This window comes from Buteo buteo, chromosome 26 (genome assembly GCF_964188355.1).
Source record: "Buteo buteo chromosome 26, bButBut1.hap1.1, whole genome shotgun sequence".
NCBI lineage: Eukaryota > Metazoa > Chordata > Aves > Accipitriformes > Accipitridae > Buteo > Buteo buteo.
This window is the reverse complement of record NC_134196.1, coordinates 10,132,649-10,149,211: the sequence shown is the minus strand read 5'-3', so window position 1 is coordinate 10,149,211 and position 16,563 is coordinate 10,132,649. Positions and strand designations below refer to the sequence as shown.

The 16,563-nt window shown below is 53.6% G+C and overlaps 2 protein-coding genes across 3 annotated transcripts; both read left to right on the top strand.

Annotated features, from left to right (window-relative positions):
* Positions 1–427: 427 nt before the first annotated feature.
* On the top strand, positions 428–2,845 carry MYF6 (myogenic factor 6). 2 transcript variants are annotated; one of them, XM_075058221.1, is made up of 4 exons: positions 428–1,114; positions 1,323–1,413; positions 1,596–1,728; positions 2,257–2,845. In XM_075058221.1, the coding sequence occupies exons 1-3, from the start codon at positions 596–598 to the stop codon at positions 1,712–1,714; spliced, it is 729 nt and encodes a 242-aa protein (XP_074914322.1). In that variant the 5' UTR covers positions 428–595; the 3' UTR covers positions 1,715–1,728; positions 2,257–2,845. The 2 variants fall into 2 exon arrangements, with proteins under 2 accessions (XP_074914322.1, XP_074914321.1); XM_075058220.1 differs by lacking the exon at positions 2,257–2,845 and having other exon boundaries at positions 1,596–2,250.
* Positions 2,846–7,783: 4,938 nt separating this feature from the next.
* MYF5 (myogenic factor 5) lies at positions 7,784–9,598 on the top strand. Its single transcript, XM_075058219.1, has 3 exons — positions 7,784–8,464; positions 8,915–8,990; positions 9,111–9,598. The coding sequence occupies exons 1-3, from the start codon at positions 7,958–7,960 to the stop codon at positions 9,305–9,307; spliced, it is 780 nt and encodes a 259-aa protein (XP_074914320.1). The 5' UTR covers positions 7,784–7,957; the 3' UTR covers positions 9,308–9,598.
* The last annotated feature ends 6,965 nt before the right edge of the window (positions 9,599–16,563 follow it).

The window sequence follows — 16,563 nt, the reverse complement described above, 5'->3', positions numbered from 1 at the left end:
CGTCTATTTGGAGAGCGAGGGCTGCCTTTGAAATCTCTCCTTATAGATCTATACTTAGCAGCGGGGCAAGGAGCGTGCGCTGGGGGGGGTCTGAGGGGTGGCCTGGGGGAGGGCTCCCCGTGAAGCCTTTGTCCTCCAGCCGTGCCCCCCGCCGGCTCGGCAGCGGGGACAGGACGGGATGGCCCGGACGCGGCTTCCGAGCCCCCACCTCGCGTCCCTTCGCTGCACCCCGAGCTCACAGGATTTCAGGGCCCCGGGGGGGGGGAGGGGAGAAGAATTGAGCTGTATTTCTCTTTTTTGCTTGTTTTCCTTTTTTTTTTTTTTTCCCCCCAATTTGCCTCCCTCCCTTCGTGCCCCCCCCCGCCCCCCTTCTAAATAGGAGATGTTCTCAGGACAGCGCCCAGGAGACTGGCTGGAATCAGTTTTGGAGGGTGATACACCGCGACAGCTAGAAGTTGGATAGGGTTTCAGCAGCTCCTATATAAAGCAGGGGGGACTTATGTCACCGCACTAATTAAATTCCATCCGAGTTGTTCCTCAGGGTGTTTTTGAGCCTGCCACCCAACTCAAGCAGGCAGAGAGGCCGAGGGACAGCATGATGATGGACCTTTTTGAAACCGGCTCCTATTTCTTCTACTTGGACGGGGAGAATGGAGCCCTGCAGCAGCTGGAGATGGCCGAGGGATCCCCGCTGTACCCAGGCAGCGATGGCACCCTGTCGCCCTGTCAGGACCAAATGCCGCCGGAGGCCGGCAGCGACAGCAGCGGAGAGGAGCATGTGCTGGCACCCCCGGGACTACAACCCCCTCACTGCCCCGGCCAGTGTTTGATCTGGGCTTGTAAAACCTGCAAGAGAAAGTCGGCCCCCACGGACAGGCGGAAAGCGGCCACCCTGCGGGAGAGGAGGAGGCTGAAGAAGATCAACGAAGCCTTCGAGGCGCTGAAAAGGCGGACTGTGGCCAACCCCAACCAGCGGCTGCCCAAGGTGGAGATCCTGAGGAGCGCCATCAGCTACATCGAGAGGCTGCAGGACCTCTTGCACAGGCTGGATCAGCAGGAGAAAATGCAGGAGATCGGGGGGGACCCCTTCACCTTCAGCCCCAAGCAGGGAAATGTAAGCACCGCCGCTCCATCCCTCCCGCCGCCCACGACCGTGTCCGTGTCCCCCCTCCTCCTCCTTCTCCTCAGGGGCTCCGGGAAAAACGTCCGAGCTCCTCGGGCCTCCAGCGGGCAGCCGGCCCGGCCCGCCCCGGGGAGGGGGGGGGAGCCGCGGCCCTCCTTAACTAATGAATACCTTAATTAATACCCCTCCTCTCCCCCAGATCCCCAGTTCAGACTTCCTGAGCACCTGCAGCTCCGACTGGCAAAGCGTTTCCGACCATTCCCGGGCCCTAGGAGCCAGCCCCAAGGAAGGTAACGTCCTCCGGGACGGGCCGCCGCCGGCCTGCCCGCCCTTCCCGCCCTTCCCCTCACGGCCCTCGGCAAGGGCCGGTCGGTCAGTCCCCGGCCCTGCCGCCCCTTCGGGCCCGGGCGGGGCGGGGGGGGGGGTGGGGAAGCGTTTTGGTGTTTAATCGCCTCGTCTCTCGTTGAAGCAGGAGGCTCCATCGTGGAGTCGTCGGCCTCCAGCAGCCTCCGCTGTCTCTCCTCCATAGTGGACAGTATTTCTTCCGACGAGCCCAAACTGCCCGGCGTGGAGGAAGTGGTGGAGAAATAAATCCGGTTGCTCTGGTAGTGTGCTTAAGGGAGACGGAGCCCCCACCCCCTTCCCTCTAAACTAACTAATGAAGCCAATTAACACGGTGGAAAGCCCAGGCAGGGGCCTTGGTAAGGTCGAGGCAAGGTACACCTACCCACAGAAAACGGCTCTCGCTGTGTCGAGCCAAACAGACTTTCCCCCAATTTCTTTCCTCCTTTTCCCTCCCCCGGGTTTTGTTTTCTTTAAATTGTGCTGCATAGACCACCCCTCCTCTTTCTTTCTTTTTTTTTTCTTAATTTAAGATACTTACCTGTGTACCGGTGATCCGCTTTGTCTGAGACTCACCGGAAAGTTCATTCCTGTCTGAGTGAAGCTGTTGGTTGCGTTTCGTGTTAGTCGTATTTAAAGAGTTCCCGCCTCGTTTCGTTCCTGTAAATAATTTTAGTACTGTCTTTTCTTTTGTAAACATAACAAATATATATTTAAATGCTGGAATGTGATATTGTATATAAGAACCGACTGATTTCCGGGATTGTAAAATAAAGCTCTTTGTGTTACAGTGTCTCCCAACCCCTCGTAATTAACTAATAACCCGACCCCGGAGTTAAAACCGACTTCAGCGAGACCAAGCCCTGAAGAGCCAGACGTGTGCAGCCGCGACACGCCACGACCCGTGTGACTGGGAGGCAGCACTCGGGACAGATTTTTTTTTTTTTTCCCCTTTTTTTTCTCCTCGGAGGAGCGTCTCTCCTTACCTAGGGTGTTCATTACCCGCCTCCCCCGTTGGCTCCCGGGGAAGCCGGGCAGGCACGGGTGGGTGCCCGGGCAGGCACGGGTGGGCACTGCTCCCCTTAAAATGTCCGCCGGTGCCGCTAGCGTGGCTCGCCAGGCAGGGACGCTTCTCCAGCCTTGCCCTGCACCGGGTGGGTGAGCTCAGAAAGGGGGACCGCAAAGAGCCCCCCCGCCGCCGGTCCTTGAGAAGAGAGAGGCTCGGTCCGTCTCCCCTTTTCCTCTCGGTACCGGAGGATTTGTCTGCGGGAGAACGGGTGGGCCTGCTACAGCGACGGGCTGGGACAGGACCCCGCTCCCTTGGGGGCTGGAGGGGGGGCTGCGGTCTCTTTCCAGGAAAGGTAACTCCCCTCTGCTTCCTTGAGCCTGGGGGGGGGGGGGGGAGAGAACGGGGGTCCCTCAGGGAGGAAAGAGTTAAGCTGCTGAAAAGGGGTTGAGGGGGGTGGCGGGGGGGGGGGGGGTAACAACAGATGAAGCCTTTCACTCAGTGATGTAAAAAAAAAAAAAAAAACAAAACAAAAAACCAAAAAAACCAGCCTCGCTGAGGACGGCGGAGCGGAGCTGCTCGCAGTCACGGATCGTTTATACCCCCGGGAAGGGGCGACCACCGGGGGAACAGCTCGCTCTGCCCTACACAGACCCACAGGGCTGCTGGCCAGAGAGCTTGACCAAAGCGAATGGACTCTGCTTCAACTCTTTTAACCCTTGATTTATTTATTTTCTTTTTTTTTTGGGGGGGGGGTGTTTTCTGAAAGGTCACAGCCACGTTTCGGGAACGTCTCCCGTCGGAAGGGACCAGGCAGCCCTCAGAGCTGGTCTCGCACCGCGGTGCCCTCCCTTTTCGGGCCACCGTGGCCAGCCTGGTTTTTAAACCGCTTAAGTACTCGCTCTAATTGCGGCGGTACGGTGTGATGGGCAGGTAGCGAGAGATAACGGCAGTTTTCCCCCCGTTTTTCTGGTTTCAAACAACCCCCCCCTTGCCTCGGGGAGCTCTCGGGCTCTTCGGGGAACGCGGGTCCTGGCGTGCGAGCTCTGCATTTTGGCGAAGATGTTCGCTTCTGTCGCGAAAGGGACTCGATCGGCAGTAACTGAGTATATCCGATCGCGTTAGGGGCTCGTCGCCTTCCTTACCGGTTTCTTTCCATCCCCGCCGGGTGGGAGAGAAGGGCTGCCTGATGCAGCACCGGCCGACCCAAGCCCCGCAGGACCCCCTTCCCGCAGCGGGGCAGGAGCGGGGTCGAAGCCCCCCCCCAAAGCACAGTGTCAGGCCGACAGCCGACTGTCAGCTTTGCCTTCAGCCCAGCATTAACCTCAACGCACTGGCCGGTAGGACCCCCGCGGCAGGGGCTGCTCCAGCGAGAGCGGTTGTTTGGAGGAAGTTTGCCTAAAGGAATTGTTTTGGGATATTTTTTTTTTTTTCCGTTAAATAAAGAAAATACCTCCCGAAGAGACTCTCCGTGACCCCCGTGGTTGGGGCTGACATGCCGGGCTTCGCAGTGAAGGTCCTCGGCGTGGTTGCAATTAAAATGTTTGTGTTCGATATTAATAAGGATAATCTTTACCTAAGTCCCCCAGCCAAAGCAAACAGGGCCCTGGAATCACAAAATCAAAGGGTAATAACTGGGTAAGGACAAGAGGTTTGTGATTTAATCCATTCTTTTTTTCCGGCGGGGTCACGCACAAACTCAGCGAGGTTTTTACACGAATGCAAGTGACCCCCCCACCCCCCGGTCCCTCCGCCCCGCTGCCGTTTACTTAACGCGAGGAAAGCGGGCTGGAGCGCTGCTGCCGGGGGGCAGAACACCCCCCTCACCCCTAAAGCCCTTTTTTTTTATTTATTTATTTTTTTATTGTGCATCTTTATTTCCCTCCGTAAACCCACCCGCAACCCAGAGAGGGAGGAGGGCAGCCGGCAGCGGGCTCAGCTTATTTTCGGAGGTCGAAGGAGAGGCGGGCAGGGGTCGACCCGGCACCTATTTCCACGGGGAAAAAATTCCTGCTCGGATCGCTGCCGCCTTGGGGAACCCGCCCGATTTTTCCAGAGCTTCCACCTTGCTGTGGAGAACGAACTGGGGAACCGCAGTGGGGGGGGGGGGGGCAGGGGAGGGAGGAGGTTGAAGAATTGAACCATGTGCTCGCTGGGCCGTCCCTCCGCTAGCAGCAACGAGCGACTTTTCCCAGTCTCGAGGCTGCTAAAAACCCCCTCGTGTCCCTTTGATCTCTCTTGGGAGTCCCGGGGTGCCAGCAGAGGCCAATGCCTTCTTCAGCTGTCTGCCACACAAATCCCTCTGGCAGGTACTAATGTGTTTACTTAGGTGCGCACCGTTCCCAGCGCTGGGGGGAACCAAACGTTTCTCACACGGCTGGAAGACCCCCCCCCCCCTCCTCCTTCCCCACACCCCCCCAACTGGGAAACAGTTTTGCTGGCGGGACGATGCGGAGGAGCCCCCGCCGGCACCCACCGACCCGACGGCGGGGGGGGGACGCTTCTGTCGGTCGATGTCCGTGTGTGTCGTCGTCCCCCCCCCCCGCCCCATTAAATAAAATAACGCGCTCCGGCGTTCGGCGAGGTCTGCGGGGGGAACGGCGCGGTGCTTTGCGGGGGTGCGGAGGGGCTGGCTGGAGGGGGGGGGCACGGCGGGGTGCGTTCCCATGGGCCCCCAAAAACCTCTCACACACACACACACACACCCCCGGCCCGGTGACTTATGATTTCTGTGGCATTTTCTTCGCTTAGAAAGCACAGAAAGAAAAAAAAAAAAAAAAAGAGCGCACGCTCTCCCAGTGCTCCCCCCCCCCCCCCAGGATTGAATCCCTCCAGGAATAGGTGCGGGACGGCGATCGCTGCCGAGCGGGGAGGGCTGGGGGGGGAGAACAACACCATTTAACGAGCTTCTGACACGTTCACCATTTTCTCTCCGGCCGGCAGCAGGAGCAGACAGTGTCTGATGCTCAAGGCTGTTCCCGCTTTCGGGATTTTGAGCCTCCTGAAATGCAGCATACCCCCCCCCCCCCGCCCCCTCCCCTCCAGCAGCCTCATTAGCCAGCCTTAATAGTTTGTGTTTTCTCTCCCCTTTCTTTAGTTCCACTCGCCTACTGCACTTTTGCAAATTTGTTTTGAGATCACTTTACCAGAGGAGCCGGGGCTCTTAAGGGATACTAATTACAGATGTTTTTTCCTTCCTGAGTGACAGGCTCTTCCATCCTTTCTTCCCCTTCCCCCAAAATATTCAAGGGAAAAGGAAACAAATTTTCCTAGCTCCTCAAAGACTTTTGGGGGAAAAGGCACGTTTCTTAACGGCCCCAGCCCCGCTGGATTAAGAGTTAAAGCTCTGGACGCCAGGAGAGCGGGACCGAGGGAGCTGGCATTGTGCACCGGGAGATCCACACTGCCTGCTCGGAGAGAAACCCCCGAAAGGCGATCAGAACCGCAACCGGCACTTTAAAGATCAAGTTCGTTTGTGCACAAAGCATAAACCTGTAAACAGGTCTATTTTAGCCCGTGCAAACGTGCTAAATCAAATTGTGTGTGTGGGTGCGTGTGCACGGCAGAGCCCGGTGAAGAGTTCAAGTTACTGCCGAGCAGACCCCCCCTTCGGACTGCCGGTTTCTTAGGAAAACAATAGGGAACTGCGCTGGTTCAGATGTGGCCCAACTCAACAGCAACCTGCACCTCGGAGCGGCAGAAGCCTGACATTCTGAGCTTTCCCCTTTCTGTAACTTTACTCCTTTATCAACCCGCTGCTTTTCCTACAGTATTCATTTCAAAGGGGGCTCCCCCCGTTTATGGCCCCAAATAAACCGAAGCAGTGCAGATGTAGCCTTCCCCGGCCTTTAGATAATTATGCATCCGCTATAGGAAGAAGGGTGTGTGCATGGGTTTGGGGTTTTTTTTTAGGAAAAATTTTAGCCTAAGAGTGGAAGTCTGCCTTTTGGGGGGGGAGAGGGGAGGCAAGGAGCAGAGGGGGTCTCCAGCCCCAGCCCCAGCTGCCGGCCGCTCGCCCGGCGGATGGGAAAGCTTGCCAGCGGGCTGCGCTTGTGCATCCCTAAGGAGATGTTCCCTACCCGCCTCGCTCACTCCAAGAGTGGCTCCTTGAGACAACCGGCTCGCCCATGCCCTCCGCATTACCTCTTCCTGACGAGAGGTTAATTGAAGACGCCTTTTTCCTGGGCGCACAGACCGGCTCCGTAGCGTTTGAACGGCTGCTGGGTCACTCGCTCGCCGTTTGAGTTAACCTAGGTCACAGAATTTTATTCCCAGGTAGGGAAGGTTGCCTTTGCCTTCTCCTAATATTTTCCTCAACTACAAAAGCCACCTGGATGAAACCAAAGGCTTCCTGCGCGTTAGCGAATGCCTGTTAAATGGCTTCATTACCACTCTAATGACCCTTGCACCGCTCCGCTCAGCTACTGCTGCGGCTGGAGCTCTGCGAAGCTTTTGTCCCCGACTTGTGTAAAGTTACTTAGGGATTGCGGGGTTAGAAATTTTACACTTCCAGGAGGGGTTTGTTGCACTGGCAGCTGGGACGCATCTGTAACGGTACAAGTTTGCCTGAAAGCAGAAAATTAGCAAGCCCAAGGCGCTGCTCGACTGGTGTGTCTCTAGCGGCACCGGGTCACACGAGTAGGAGAAAGAATGGGAAGGGGATTCGTCTCGGAGCAGACACGTACCCTTTTCTTTTGTGAGTCCCTTTCCCTGGGACCCGATCCGACAGCACTAAAACCTGCGTTTCCCCCCTTCTTCGTCTCTCCCGGCCACAGGTAGCTGTGCCTTTTTTGTCCCCCGGTTGGCAAATTTACATGCGGGGTGACACGACTTCAGCTACAGGACAAAGCGCTCCTCAAGATACGTGAACAAATCTTAGGTCTTGAAAAGAGGAGTAAATTGTTACAGGTTAGACCTGGGCCACGGCCTGTGGGGAATAAAGACACGCAAGGAGACACTGTAGGTGCTATGGGGGGGGTCTGCGTTAATTGCCCCGTGGGGAGAGCCGGTGTCTGTCCCACTGCGGCGTGTGATGGGAAGACAGGGACGAGGGACGGCTCTGGAAGAAATGTCAGCGGTCGGTGGGCATCCACTGCCCCTCTTTCTCGGTCCTTACCAAACCTGCAAATTCCCAGGCTTGGCTTAAACTTGGGAGATGTCGCGACCCAGTTGTGGGGAAGACGTTGGCTAGAGAAGTGCCCAGCTCAGGGCTCTCCAAAGGAGCGGTGCGGAGCAAATTGTCTCCTGGGGACCGGAGGGGGCTTGCCCAGACAGCCCCCGGCAGGGGATGTGGTGGGATATGCTAATACAGAGCGGCCGCTGCGGACCAGCCTCCCTTTCCATGTATATATAAGGGCCCCCCGCATCAGCCAAAGGACACTTCGTCTCGGGTCGCTAATTACTGAGGAAATTGGCCCAGCGCGCTGCGGAGCTCCTCGCCCCAGAGCCGGTGGCTGCCTCCCCACACCGACGCCTCCGCTGCAGGGATGGAGGTGATGGACAGCTGCCAGTTCTCCCCATCCGAGCTCTTCTATGACAGCTCCTGCCTCTCCTCCCCGGAGGGCGAGTTCCCCGAGGATTTTGAACCCCGGGACCTGCCTCCCTTCGGCGCCCACGACCCCCCCGAGCCCCCCTGCTCCGAGGAAGAGGAGCACGTCCGAGCTCCCACGGGCCACCACCAGGCCGGCCACTGCCTCATGTGGGCTTGCAAAGCCTGCAAGAGAAAATCCACCACCATGGACCGGCGGAAGGCGGCCACCATGAGGGAGAGGAGGAGGCTGAAGAAAGTGAACCAGGCTTTTGAGACCCTGAAGAGATGCACCACCGCCAACCCCAACCAAAGACTCCCCAAAGTGGAGATCCTGAGAAACGCCATCCGGTACATCGAGAGCCTCCAGGAGCTCTTGAGGGAACAGGTAGAAAACTACTACCACCTGCCGGGACAGAGCTGCTCCGAACCGACCAGCCCCACTTCCAGCTGCTCCGACGGGATGGTAAGAGAAGGGGCAGGAGCGATGGGGCTGTGGGGACCCCAGGAAGGCCCGTGGGGGGGGGGGGGTCCCCCTCAACCCGGCGTCGTGGCACCGCTCCCACGGGCGTGGGACGGGCCGAAGGCAGCCGGACAGCAGGAGAAGGCGGACGGTTCGCGTGGGAACGAAACGAGCCCCTTCTCACCTTGAAGGCTCAGTGTACGTGTGGGTTTTTCGGGAACGCATGGGGGGGGGGGACGGGACACGCTGCCAGAGGGCACCCACCGAGCTCCCCAGCCCCCGGGGGCTCGTCTTCTTCCCCCCCCCCTCAGTTTAGCGCGGGGTAAGGCGCTGCCCAGCGGGCTCCCTCCTCGCTTTAAGGCACTGTCCCTCCGCGTTGGTTTTTGGTTTTTGTTTTTTTTTTGGGGGGGGGGGGGTCGGCCGGGCCGGCACTCGCCCCTCGCTGTCTTGCAGGCCGACTGCGGCAGCCCCGTCTGGTCGGCGAGAGGCAGCAGCTTCGACGCCGTCTACTGCCCCGAGATGGCCCACGGTAAGGCCGCCCCGCCGGCACCCGCGGGGCCGGGTGGAAGTGGGGGCCGGGGGGGGGGTGTCTCCCGCTGTAACACGTTGCTCCTTCTCATCATCTCTTATCCCCCCCCCCCGGCCTCAGGGTACGCCGCCGAGCAGAGCAGCGCCCTGTCCAGCCTGGATTGCCTCTCCAGCATCGTGGACCGCCTCTCCCCGGCGGAGGAACCGGGGCTGCCCCCCCCCCGCCACGCCGACTCCCTCTCGCCCAGCGCCAGCATCGATTCGGGGCCGGGGACGCCCGGGACGCCGCCGCCCCGACGAACCTACCAGGCGCTATGAGGGGGTCCGGGGGGGGGCCGGTACCCCGAGCCTTGTCGCCCCCCCCCCCCAAAAAAAAACTTCCCGGGGCCGCCCCCCCCCCCTCGCCCAGCCGCTTCTACGGGCGAGAGGGGCAGCCCCAGCGCTGCTTGACCCGCCGGCTCCCTCCGGGGCTGGGGGGGGGAAAAAGTGCCCCGGCCCGGGGTCCGTCCGTGTCGCCCCCCCCCCACCCGGGGCAGAGTGACCCTGGGGCTCGGGACACACGGGCTACTCTGGCAACCCCGCTGCGAATAAAACGTGCTGTAAGAAAGAGTGCTGTCTGGTCTGCTGGTTCTTTTAAGTGTGTTCCCTGGTGTTGGGGGGGGGGGGGAGAAACAAAAATGTGGGGGGGCAGATTCTCCCTCCATTCCTGTCCTGCTATGGGGAGCGTTGCCTTTATTTTCTGCAAGAGTAAAAGTAATATTCCATAGTTGTCTCCCCCCGCCGCGGGCAAAGCCCTTGTTTCTTTCCCTGGGTATCAAGGCTGAACACGTATTCCAGGATTTGGCCCTAAAATTTCATGGTGACTCTTCTCTGTGAAACAACTGTATGATCTAGCTCTGATACCCTGTCAGGGAATTTTACTGTCAGTCACTCTCAGCGCTCTGGCAGAGACAAATTTAGTAAAGTTACTAAGAACAAACCACATGTATCTCTTTCACAATCCGCAAGGTACGTTTCACAATATTCGGAAAGCAATATAGACCTATTTGCTCTTAATGACTTTGGTCCCGCCAGCCAGGATGAAAATTCATTACTCTATTTACATGGGTCTAGAAATAGCCAGGTCAAGTCTTCATGAGTTTCAGAGTTAATAAGTATTTCCTTCCAGGCACTAAATCTAAGTCTTTCTGCCATGAAAAATTTCCAGCCCTTTGCACTCCTCTAGCTGTAATTCAAAACTTTTCTAGCTCCCCGCCCCCCCCCCCCCCAAAAAAAAAAAAGGCAGAGATGAGATGGAGAGATGGGCTCTTTCGGTGCATCCAGAAATGTCCCCTGTGATAAACACTCTGAGTGGGAAGGGATATACACCTCACCAGCGTGGGATAAGGAAGTATTTGCCATTTGTGTTTATGTTGTTAGCACTGGGTGGCCAAGGGGCCTGGAAGTGGTATTTCACCTCTGATAAATCTTTCAGTTGAACCCAGCCCAGCTTGGTCATGTCACCAAAAGTTACCACCTGACTGCTCTTTGGCAGCGGCTCTGTACTCGGGATGAAGGAAGCCTCGCTGAGGGATGGCCCTGTCCTCGCAGCACACCGAGGGGCCGCATCCCCCCCAAAAGGCTACGGAGAAAGCGAGGTGGTACCCACCTGCCTGAGCCGCTCAGCTGCGCACCAGGCAGCTCAGCTTCTGACACAGGGCAAGGCCAGCCTGCCCCTTCCCTCAAAATCGCTTTCTGCCCTTGCTGTGTAACCTTGAGGTAAGTGGTTTCTTTCCCGCAGAGTAATTCAGGAGGAGCCTTTTCCGGAATGGGCTTTCTGTGTATATATAGGCAGGTCCCAAGTAATCAGTGAGTAGAAAAAGTGGTTTGAAAACCCTGGAGTGAGGTCGTGCAGAGGCATAAACTAGGTATTCGCACACTCTCGTCATTACAGATGTTTCGGGAGCGTGCAAGTGCCTTAACCCAAACACAGTCTTTCTTGATTACGAGTGATCACTTCCTGAGGCTTCTGTTCGTAGGAATCCTTATGCAAGACTGTGAACGCCACTGGTTTTTATTCATGAGTTCTTACACATCAGTGCTGCAGCTCTTGCTCCTCTCAACCAAAACACTGCCCCGAGGATACTGCTTATGGCCAGGATCTGATACAGTGCAGATCATTTTAAATGATGGTTTAAAATGAGCTAAGCTGGAGAACTTTCAGCATTTCATTCTGCACTGTGCTGACCTTGGCAAGCGATCGCCTGTGAAGTATGCAGAGTAATACTAGCAAATCACATGTTGGTAATGTACACCTCTCTTTGGCTGGCAGACATTTTAAGAGTTGCAAAAAGGTCAATACTTCTGAGAAGTAGCTTTTCAGAGAGTGAGGAGAAGTATCCCGCCTGTGGGATGTTTGTCCACAGCCTCCCCGGTCCTACTAGGCTAGATTACAATCTGGGGGTTTTGTTATACACACCAAGAAAACAAACTCTTCATTACAGGACATCTGTAAACAAAACTCCTGTGAGCCAAAATGTGCTGTAATCCATGGAAGTTAGTACTGTGAAACCACCTTTAGCCCGTGGACTGGGGAGAACAAGGTGTAAAAGGCTGCTGTCTTGGGAGATAACTGTTGTGGTCAGATTTTGCATAGTCAATAATGAGTGTAACTGAAAAGAAAGATTTGTATTCTATGTGAATCACGTTCATTTAAGGAAGGCTGTGCTCACAAACGCATGAGAAGATGATGGTCTGACCTGAGCTCCACCTCTCGCAACTCCTACTACCTGGCTGAGTGCCGCAGGCTCTGTGATGGCACGTGGTGGTCGCGCAGGCAGGTGGAGGGATGCTCATAGTGTCAGAGTAGTTTTCCATCACTCACTGCAACGAAGGGCATAACTCAGTGCAATTTTAAAAACACAATTAATTTTTTATTTTCATTTTTAGCTCTGAAACTCATGCTTTCTTGGCTTATATTCTGACTGAGGGAGGCAGCAGTGCTTTCTTTTCTTGCATGTGTGTGAAGAGCTTCTTGTATCTTTTATCTTTTGTTAAGAAACCAAGCAGAGGTCTTCAGTGAAATACATATTTTAATGTCAGCTCGAAAGGCCCACTGTATGTTACAAAACTAACATAGGAACCTAGCAAAGGTCTCTTAAATACAACATCAGGACAAAAGTCCTGCTTGCTCTATGTATTTCTGAGTTGCTTGGGTGGAAAAACACTCATTTTCTCTCTAGGAAAAGATTGACCTCTTTCTTCTCCTGTGGTAAGGCTGTGAAAAGTGATAAACTTTTAGTACTTAGTTCTTGGAGGATGAAGGGGTCTTAATTCATACTGTTTGTCAAAATATGCCTAGGAACACCCCAAATTCATGGCTGCGTTTCAGGGGAAATTCAGTTCTTCGCCTTCCCAGCTCAGCCTGCTTGTCAGGAGCAGTCAGACTTAACCACAGCAGGCAGCTGACTTCTCCCCACCCCAGACCTGCTCCCTCCCCTCCTCCTCCTCCTCCTCCTCTTCCTCCTCCTCCTCCTCTGCAGAGCCCTTGACTCGCTCATCACTTCTCCTTACTCCTCTCAGCTGGACCGTGGGGTCCCGCAGGAGGACCCGCAGCTGGCCAGCTGATGACTGCTGACCTTTGGCAGGCTCTGCATGGGGTATCAGCCTTACAGCTGGCCACAACTGCCTTCCTGGCAACTAAAGATCTTATGAGCTTGGCCAGCTGGAGTCTGGGCTGGGATCCTGCGGGCTAATTTGATCCTGCGTGAGGGATGGAGGAGTTCACCCCCAAATCTGGAGGGGGCAAGCAGCGCATCTGTCCACGTGCTGCCCTGGGGCGTCAGGGCCGGGCTCCTCCTGCAGCCAACTGGATCAGTGGAATGAGTAAAAAAGAGACTGTGGAGCTGGTTTTCTTGTGCTTTATTTGAGTTTTCTGTTGAGTGTTAGCTTAGGCTTCACTCGTGGCCGCTTTTGCCCTCACTGCACCTCATGGTGTTCTCTCCATTCAGTCCAAGAGATGGACAGGGCTGGGCAGAAGGAGTCATTCCCCTTCCCAAACACAGTGTGATACATTTTCTCTTCGTTCGGCAGGTGCCCCGCTTTCCTTCCTCCAGGAGGTTCCGCGTCCTGGATGCTCACGGACCTCACGTCAAACCCACCGTACCGCAGAGTCCGGCTACTTTCTCAAAGGTCTTCTGCTTTCTGCTCCCCAGACCAGCTGAGAGGCACCGTCCAGTCCCGGAGTCTGGTTTTATTTTGAGCATTAATAACATTTATGGACTGCCTGGCAACCTGCTGGAAGATGTTGGTGGCTATGATGCCAAAGGCATTGCTCAGCTGTGCTTGAAGAAGGTGAGAGTGGGCATGATATACGAGGGTCAGCAAGCGCAGCGAGAGAGCAGAAAGGTAGTTCAGTGGCTGCATTAAACCAAGTGCATTTGAATCTGATACCCTCTGAGAGGCCTTCAAACCTGGAGTAGCAGCAGAGGAATAAATGTGTGGTTTTTCTCTTTATTTCTCTGATCTTCCATGATTATATGCTTTTGAACTGATATTATTTTCTGTTTTAAAAATCCATATAAACCATATGCTAAGCAAAAAATTAAATCCGAAAAAGAAGTCCTCAAAGCTTTAACTCTGATTATTTGTTTTCTGAAGTCCCAAATCCTACTGCTTGCACTGGGGCTTAGCTACTTAGCAGGGACTCAGGAACCCAGCAAAGGTCTGGCTGGAGTATAAAACTCAAGCTGGTGTGCCTATAATACATTATAGGGAGCCAAACTCTGGATTAAATCAAGTTTGAATTCAGCCTTTAATTGTTTGATTCCACAGAATTTATTGAATTTATAAATGAATAACTCCTTAATTATCTGTGAGCAAACAATGACTATAACTTCAATTATACCTGCGTATAGCTCCGTGCAAAGGCCTCATTAGCAAATGCACCACTGCTCCAGCAAAGAGGTTAATTTTTTTTGTAAATGGAAGTATTTAAATCTGCTGAAAACTCATTCTGTTCCCCTCATTTCCATGTTTTAAGTAACCATATATGCAAGACATTGCGGGTGTCTTTTTGTTTGGTTTGTTGTTTTTTTTTTTTCACTAGCGTGAAAAAATACTAGCTTTGTTTGTTTTCCTGTCCACTTTGCATTGCTTTGAAGAAATAGAAAGACAAACAGTATTTCCATTTTGAAAAGTACTTATTTCTACAATTGCTCTTGTGGATCGTCTTCAAATTGTGGAATTCTGAATCTCGCTGCCTGAGTGCTTTGAAAAGCAGAGGAGGAAATGTCTGCTGGCCACACTGAAGGTGCATCTGAAGTATGTATCTGAAATCCCTTCCTCAAATTTAAGGCTTATGTGCAGACTCGTGGTAAACGCCTTCACAGACAGTAGAGATCACAGCAAAAATTCTTAGATTTAACCGAATTATCTCAGTGACTTGAAAAAGTAGCTTTAAAACCATTCAAATCCCTCGGAGGTGGCTGGAGTAGTCAGTCAGGCATCTGGGAGGTGGGTGCCTTTGCTCTGCTCCTCACTGTCGTGATCGTCTCCTCGTTGGGTAGCATCAAGCTGTTATCAGGAGCAGACCACCAAACTCCTTCTCCCCCGGGTGTATGCCTCCCAAAGGCTGTTGTTCTGGCCCTACGACTCCTGTGTTTCGTTAAAGTCGTGTCTCAAATAAGCAGCTGGGAGTCCTTCAGGTGTCTTTTTCTCAGGTATAGATGAACTCCCAAACTTGTAGGTGAATTCTTTAGCTGCAAAGCTGCTGCAACTGGGTGAGCACCATCCTCCTGGGCACCTGCAGGACCTCGGCAGTGAAGACTTGAGTAGCACCTAAGTAGTAGGATTGGAGCTCATAATCCCAGCATGATTAAATGGGGAGTTGGGGGGCCTCAACCTGAGTTTAAGCATCCACCCTTGTCTTCCTTGCAAACTCTATGAGACTATCGACGTGGTCATGGTGTAGCGCAGGAGTTTGTTGCCGTCATGGGACTGGCCAAGGAAGACACATCCCACGCAGGTCTCTCGTGCAGTGGGAAAGGGGACACCTCGGTAGTCTGGAAATATGGGTGGCTTAACAGCCAGTCTGGGAGAAAGTGACTGTCTTGGAAATTGGGAATTCTCCTTGGAAGATGCACCCGATGGCAGGAAAAAGGGCTCCTGCCCAAGCCGGGAAGGTGAGCCCTGCAAGCTGGGAGGGCTGCTGCTGTCACACAATTGTGTACGCAGCTACTCAGTATGGAGTAAAGGGATGGCGACTCTGGGCAACTGGGAAAAAGTTTAATAACTCTCAAATCCCCCATGCCGAGCATGAAGTAGAGGAGAAACCAAGTAAACAAGGGCCGAGACAGCTGTATCCTATCAGTGCCTGAAATGCACATTTTTCACAGGGTACAAATTTCTCACATGTTTATCGCCTGGGTGAAATACAAAAATGACTGAACTTTGAAATGTGAAACTTGTTATTTCTAAACTTCCTAATAAGCAGGAGAGTGAAAGCTCCTTTTAGAAAAGTGCTCGTGAAATTAGTCTTCTCAAGCAGAAGTGGTCTGCTCTGAGGGGTGACCATGTCTGCCTCCCACAACCCATGGCCCCACCTCAGTCTTCCGCAGAAGATAAGGACTATGAGAAAAAATGTATATACTTTGGTGTATGGTCTTGCTTTAATCCATCGTTTCAGCAATACCATACTTCCTTACATTCCTATTTATAAAATGAATAGTCCTATTTTTATTACTGCTTTTTATTCTCCATTTTTTTAGTCTATAAAAAGTTTTATTGTTTATAAACAATGCGGTTGGTTACATGAATAAGTTCGAATGCCATTTTGGTTTAATATGTATGGAAAAAAATCTTTATCTTCATGTAAACTCTATTTTCATCAGAAATAGTGTATTATAAAGTACAGCTAGACAGCTAAGTTTATTCTTGCTGCAACTCCACTGAAACCCCTGGAGTTTCACCAGGAACAGATTTGGGCCAGAAGGCCTAGAATATAGTTACAATATATTCATTTTCTCATGCCTCAGAAATGGACTGTTTATGCACCAAGCTGTAAAGTGATATTCATGATGACTGAAGCCTGAACAACATTAAAATATCCAGCTCCTCTGCTCCAAATCCTCTGCTATCCGAAACTGTTCCTTTCCTTTCAGAAGGAGGAGGCTGCCACTGCTGAGGGTAAACAAGGGCAGGGGCACTGCTTTAGTGCCCAAGCCTAAATAAGGACTAGCCTAGCTAATACTGGGCTTTAACTGCAGGGAGCCTGGGTCTAAGGTGCTGCCCAGCGTCGTGCTCACCGGCAGAAGCGTCGCGGGTCGACCCTTGCAGCTCAGCAATCCTTGGGAGATTTGCTGCGCCGTCCCCCAAAAACTCCTTCTGAGAGGAATTTTTCGTTAAATGAAAAGTGCTGCGGAAAATTGCTTTTTATTGCAATTATAATGGATACAGCGGTTCACACAGCTTGCAGCGTGCTTGAGAGCCAGGGCCCACACTCTGTTCACACACTATGGAATATCAAGCACAGTCATGTTTTCTGTTTTATTTGGCCGTGATTTCCAGAAATAGGAGCTTGAAATTACGCTCACAAT

Coding starts and splice junctions, on each gene's coding strand:
- MYF5 (XM_075058219.1), top strand. CDS start 7,958: ATGGAGGTGATGGACAGCTGCCAGTTCTCCCCATCCGAGCTCTTCTAT. Junction 8,465..8,914: donor CCAGCTGCTCCGACGGGATG/GTAAGAGAAGGG, acceptor GCTGTCTTGCAG/GCCGACTGCGGCAGCCCCGT. Junction 8,991..9,110: donor CTGCCCCGAGATGGCCCACG/GTAAGGCCGCCC, acceptor CCCCGGCCTCAG/GGTACGCCGCCGAGCAGAGC.
- MYF6 (XM_075058221.1), top strand. CDS start 596: ATGATGATGGACCTTTTTGAAACCGGCTCCTATTTCTTCTACTTGGAC. Junction 1,115..1,322: donor TCAGCCCCAAGCAGGGAAAT/GTAAGCACCGCC, acceptor CCTCTCCCCCAG/ATCCCCAGTTCAGACTTCCT. Junction 1,414..1,595: donor AGGAGCCAGCCCCAAGGAAG/GTAACGTCCTCC, acceptor TCGTTGAAGCAG/GAGGCTCCATCGTGGAGTCG.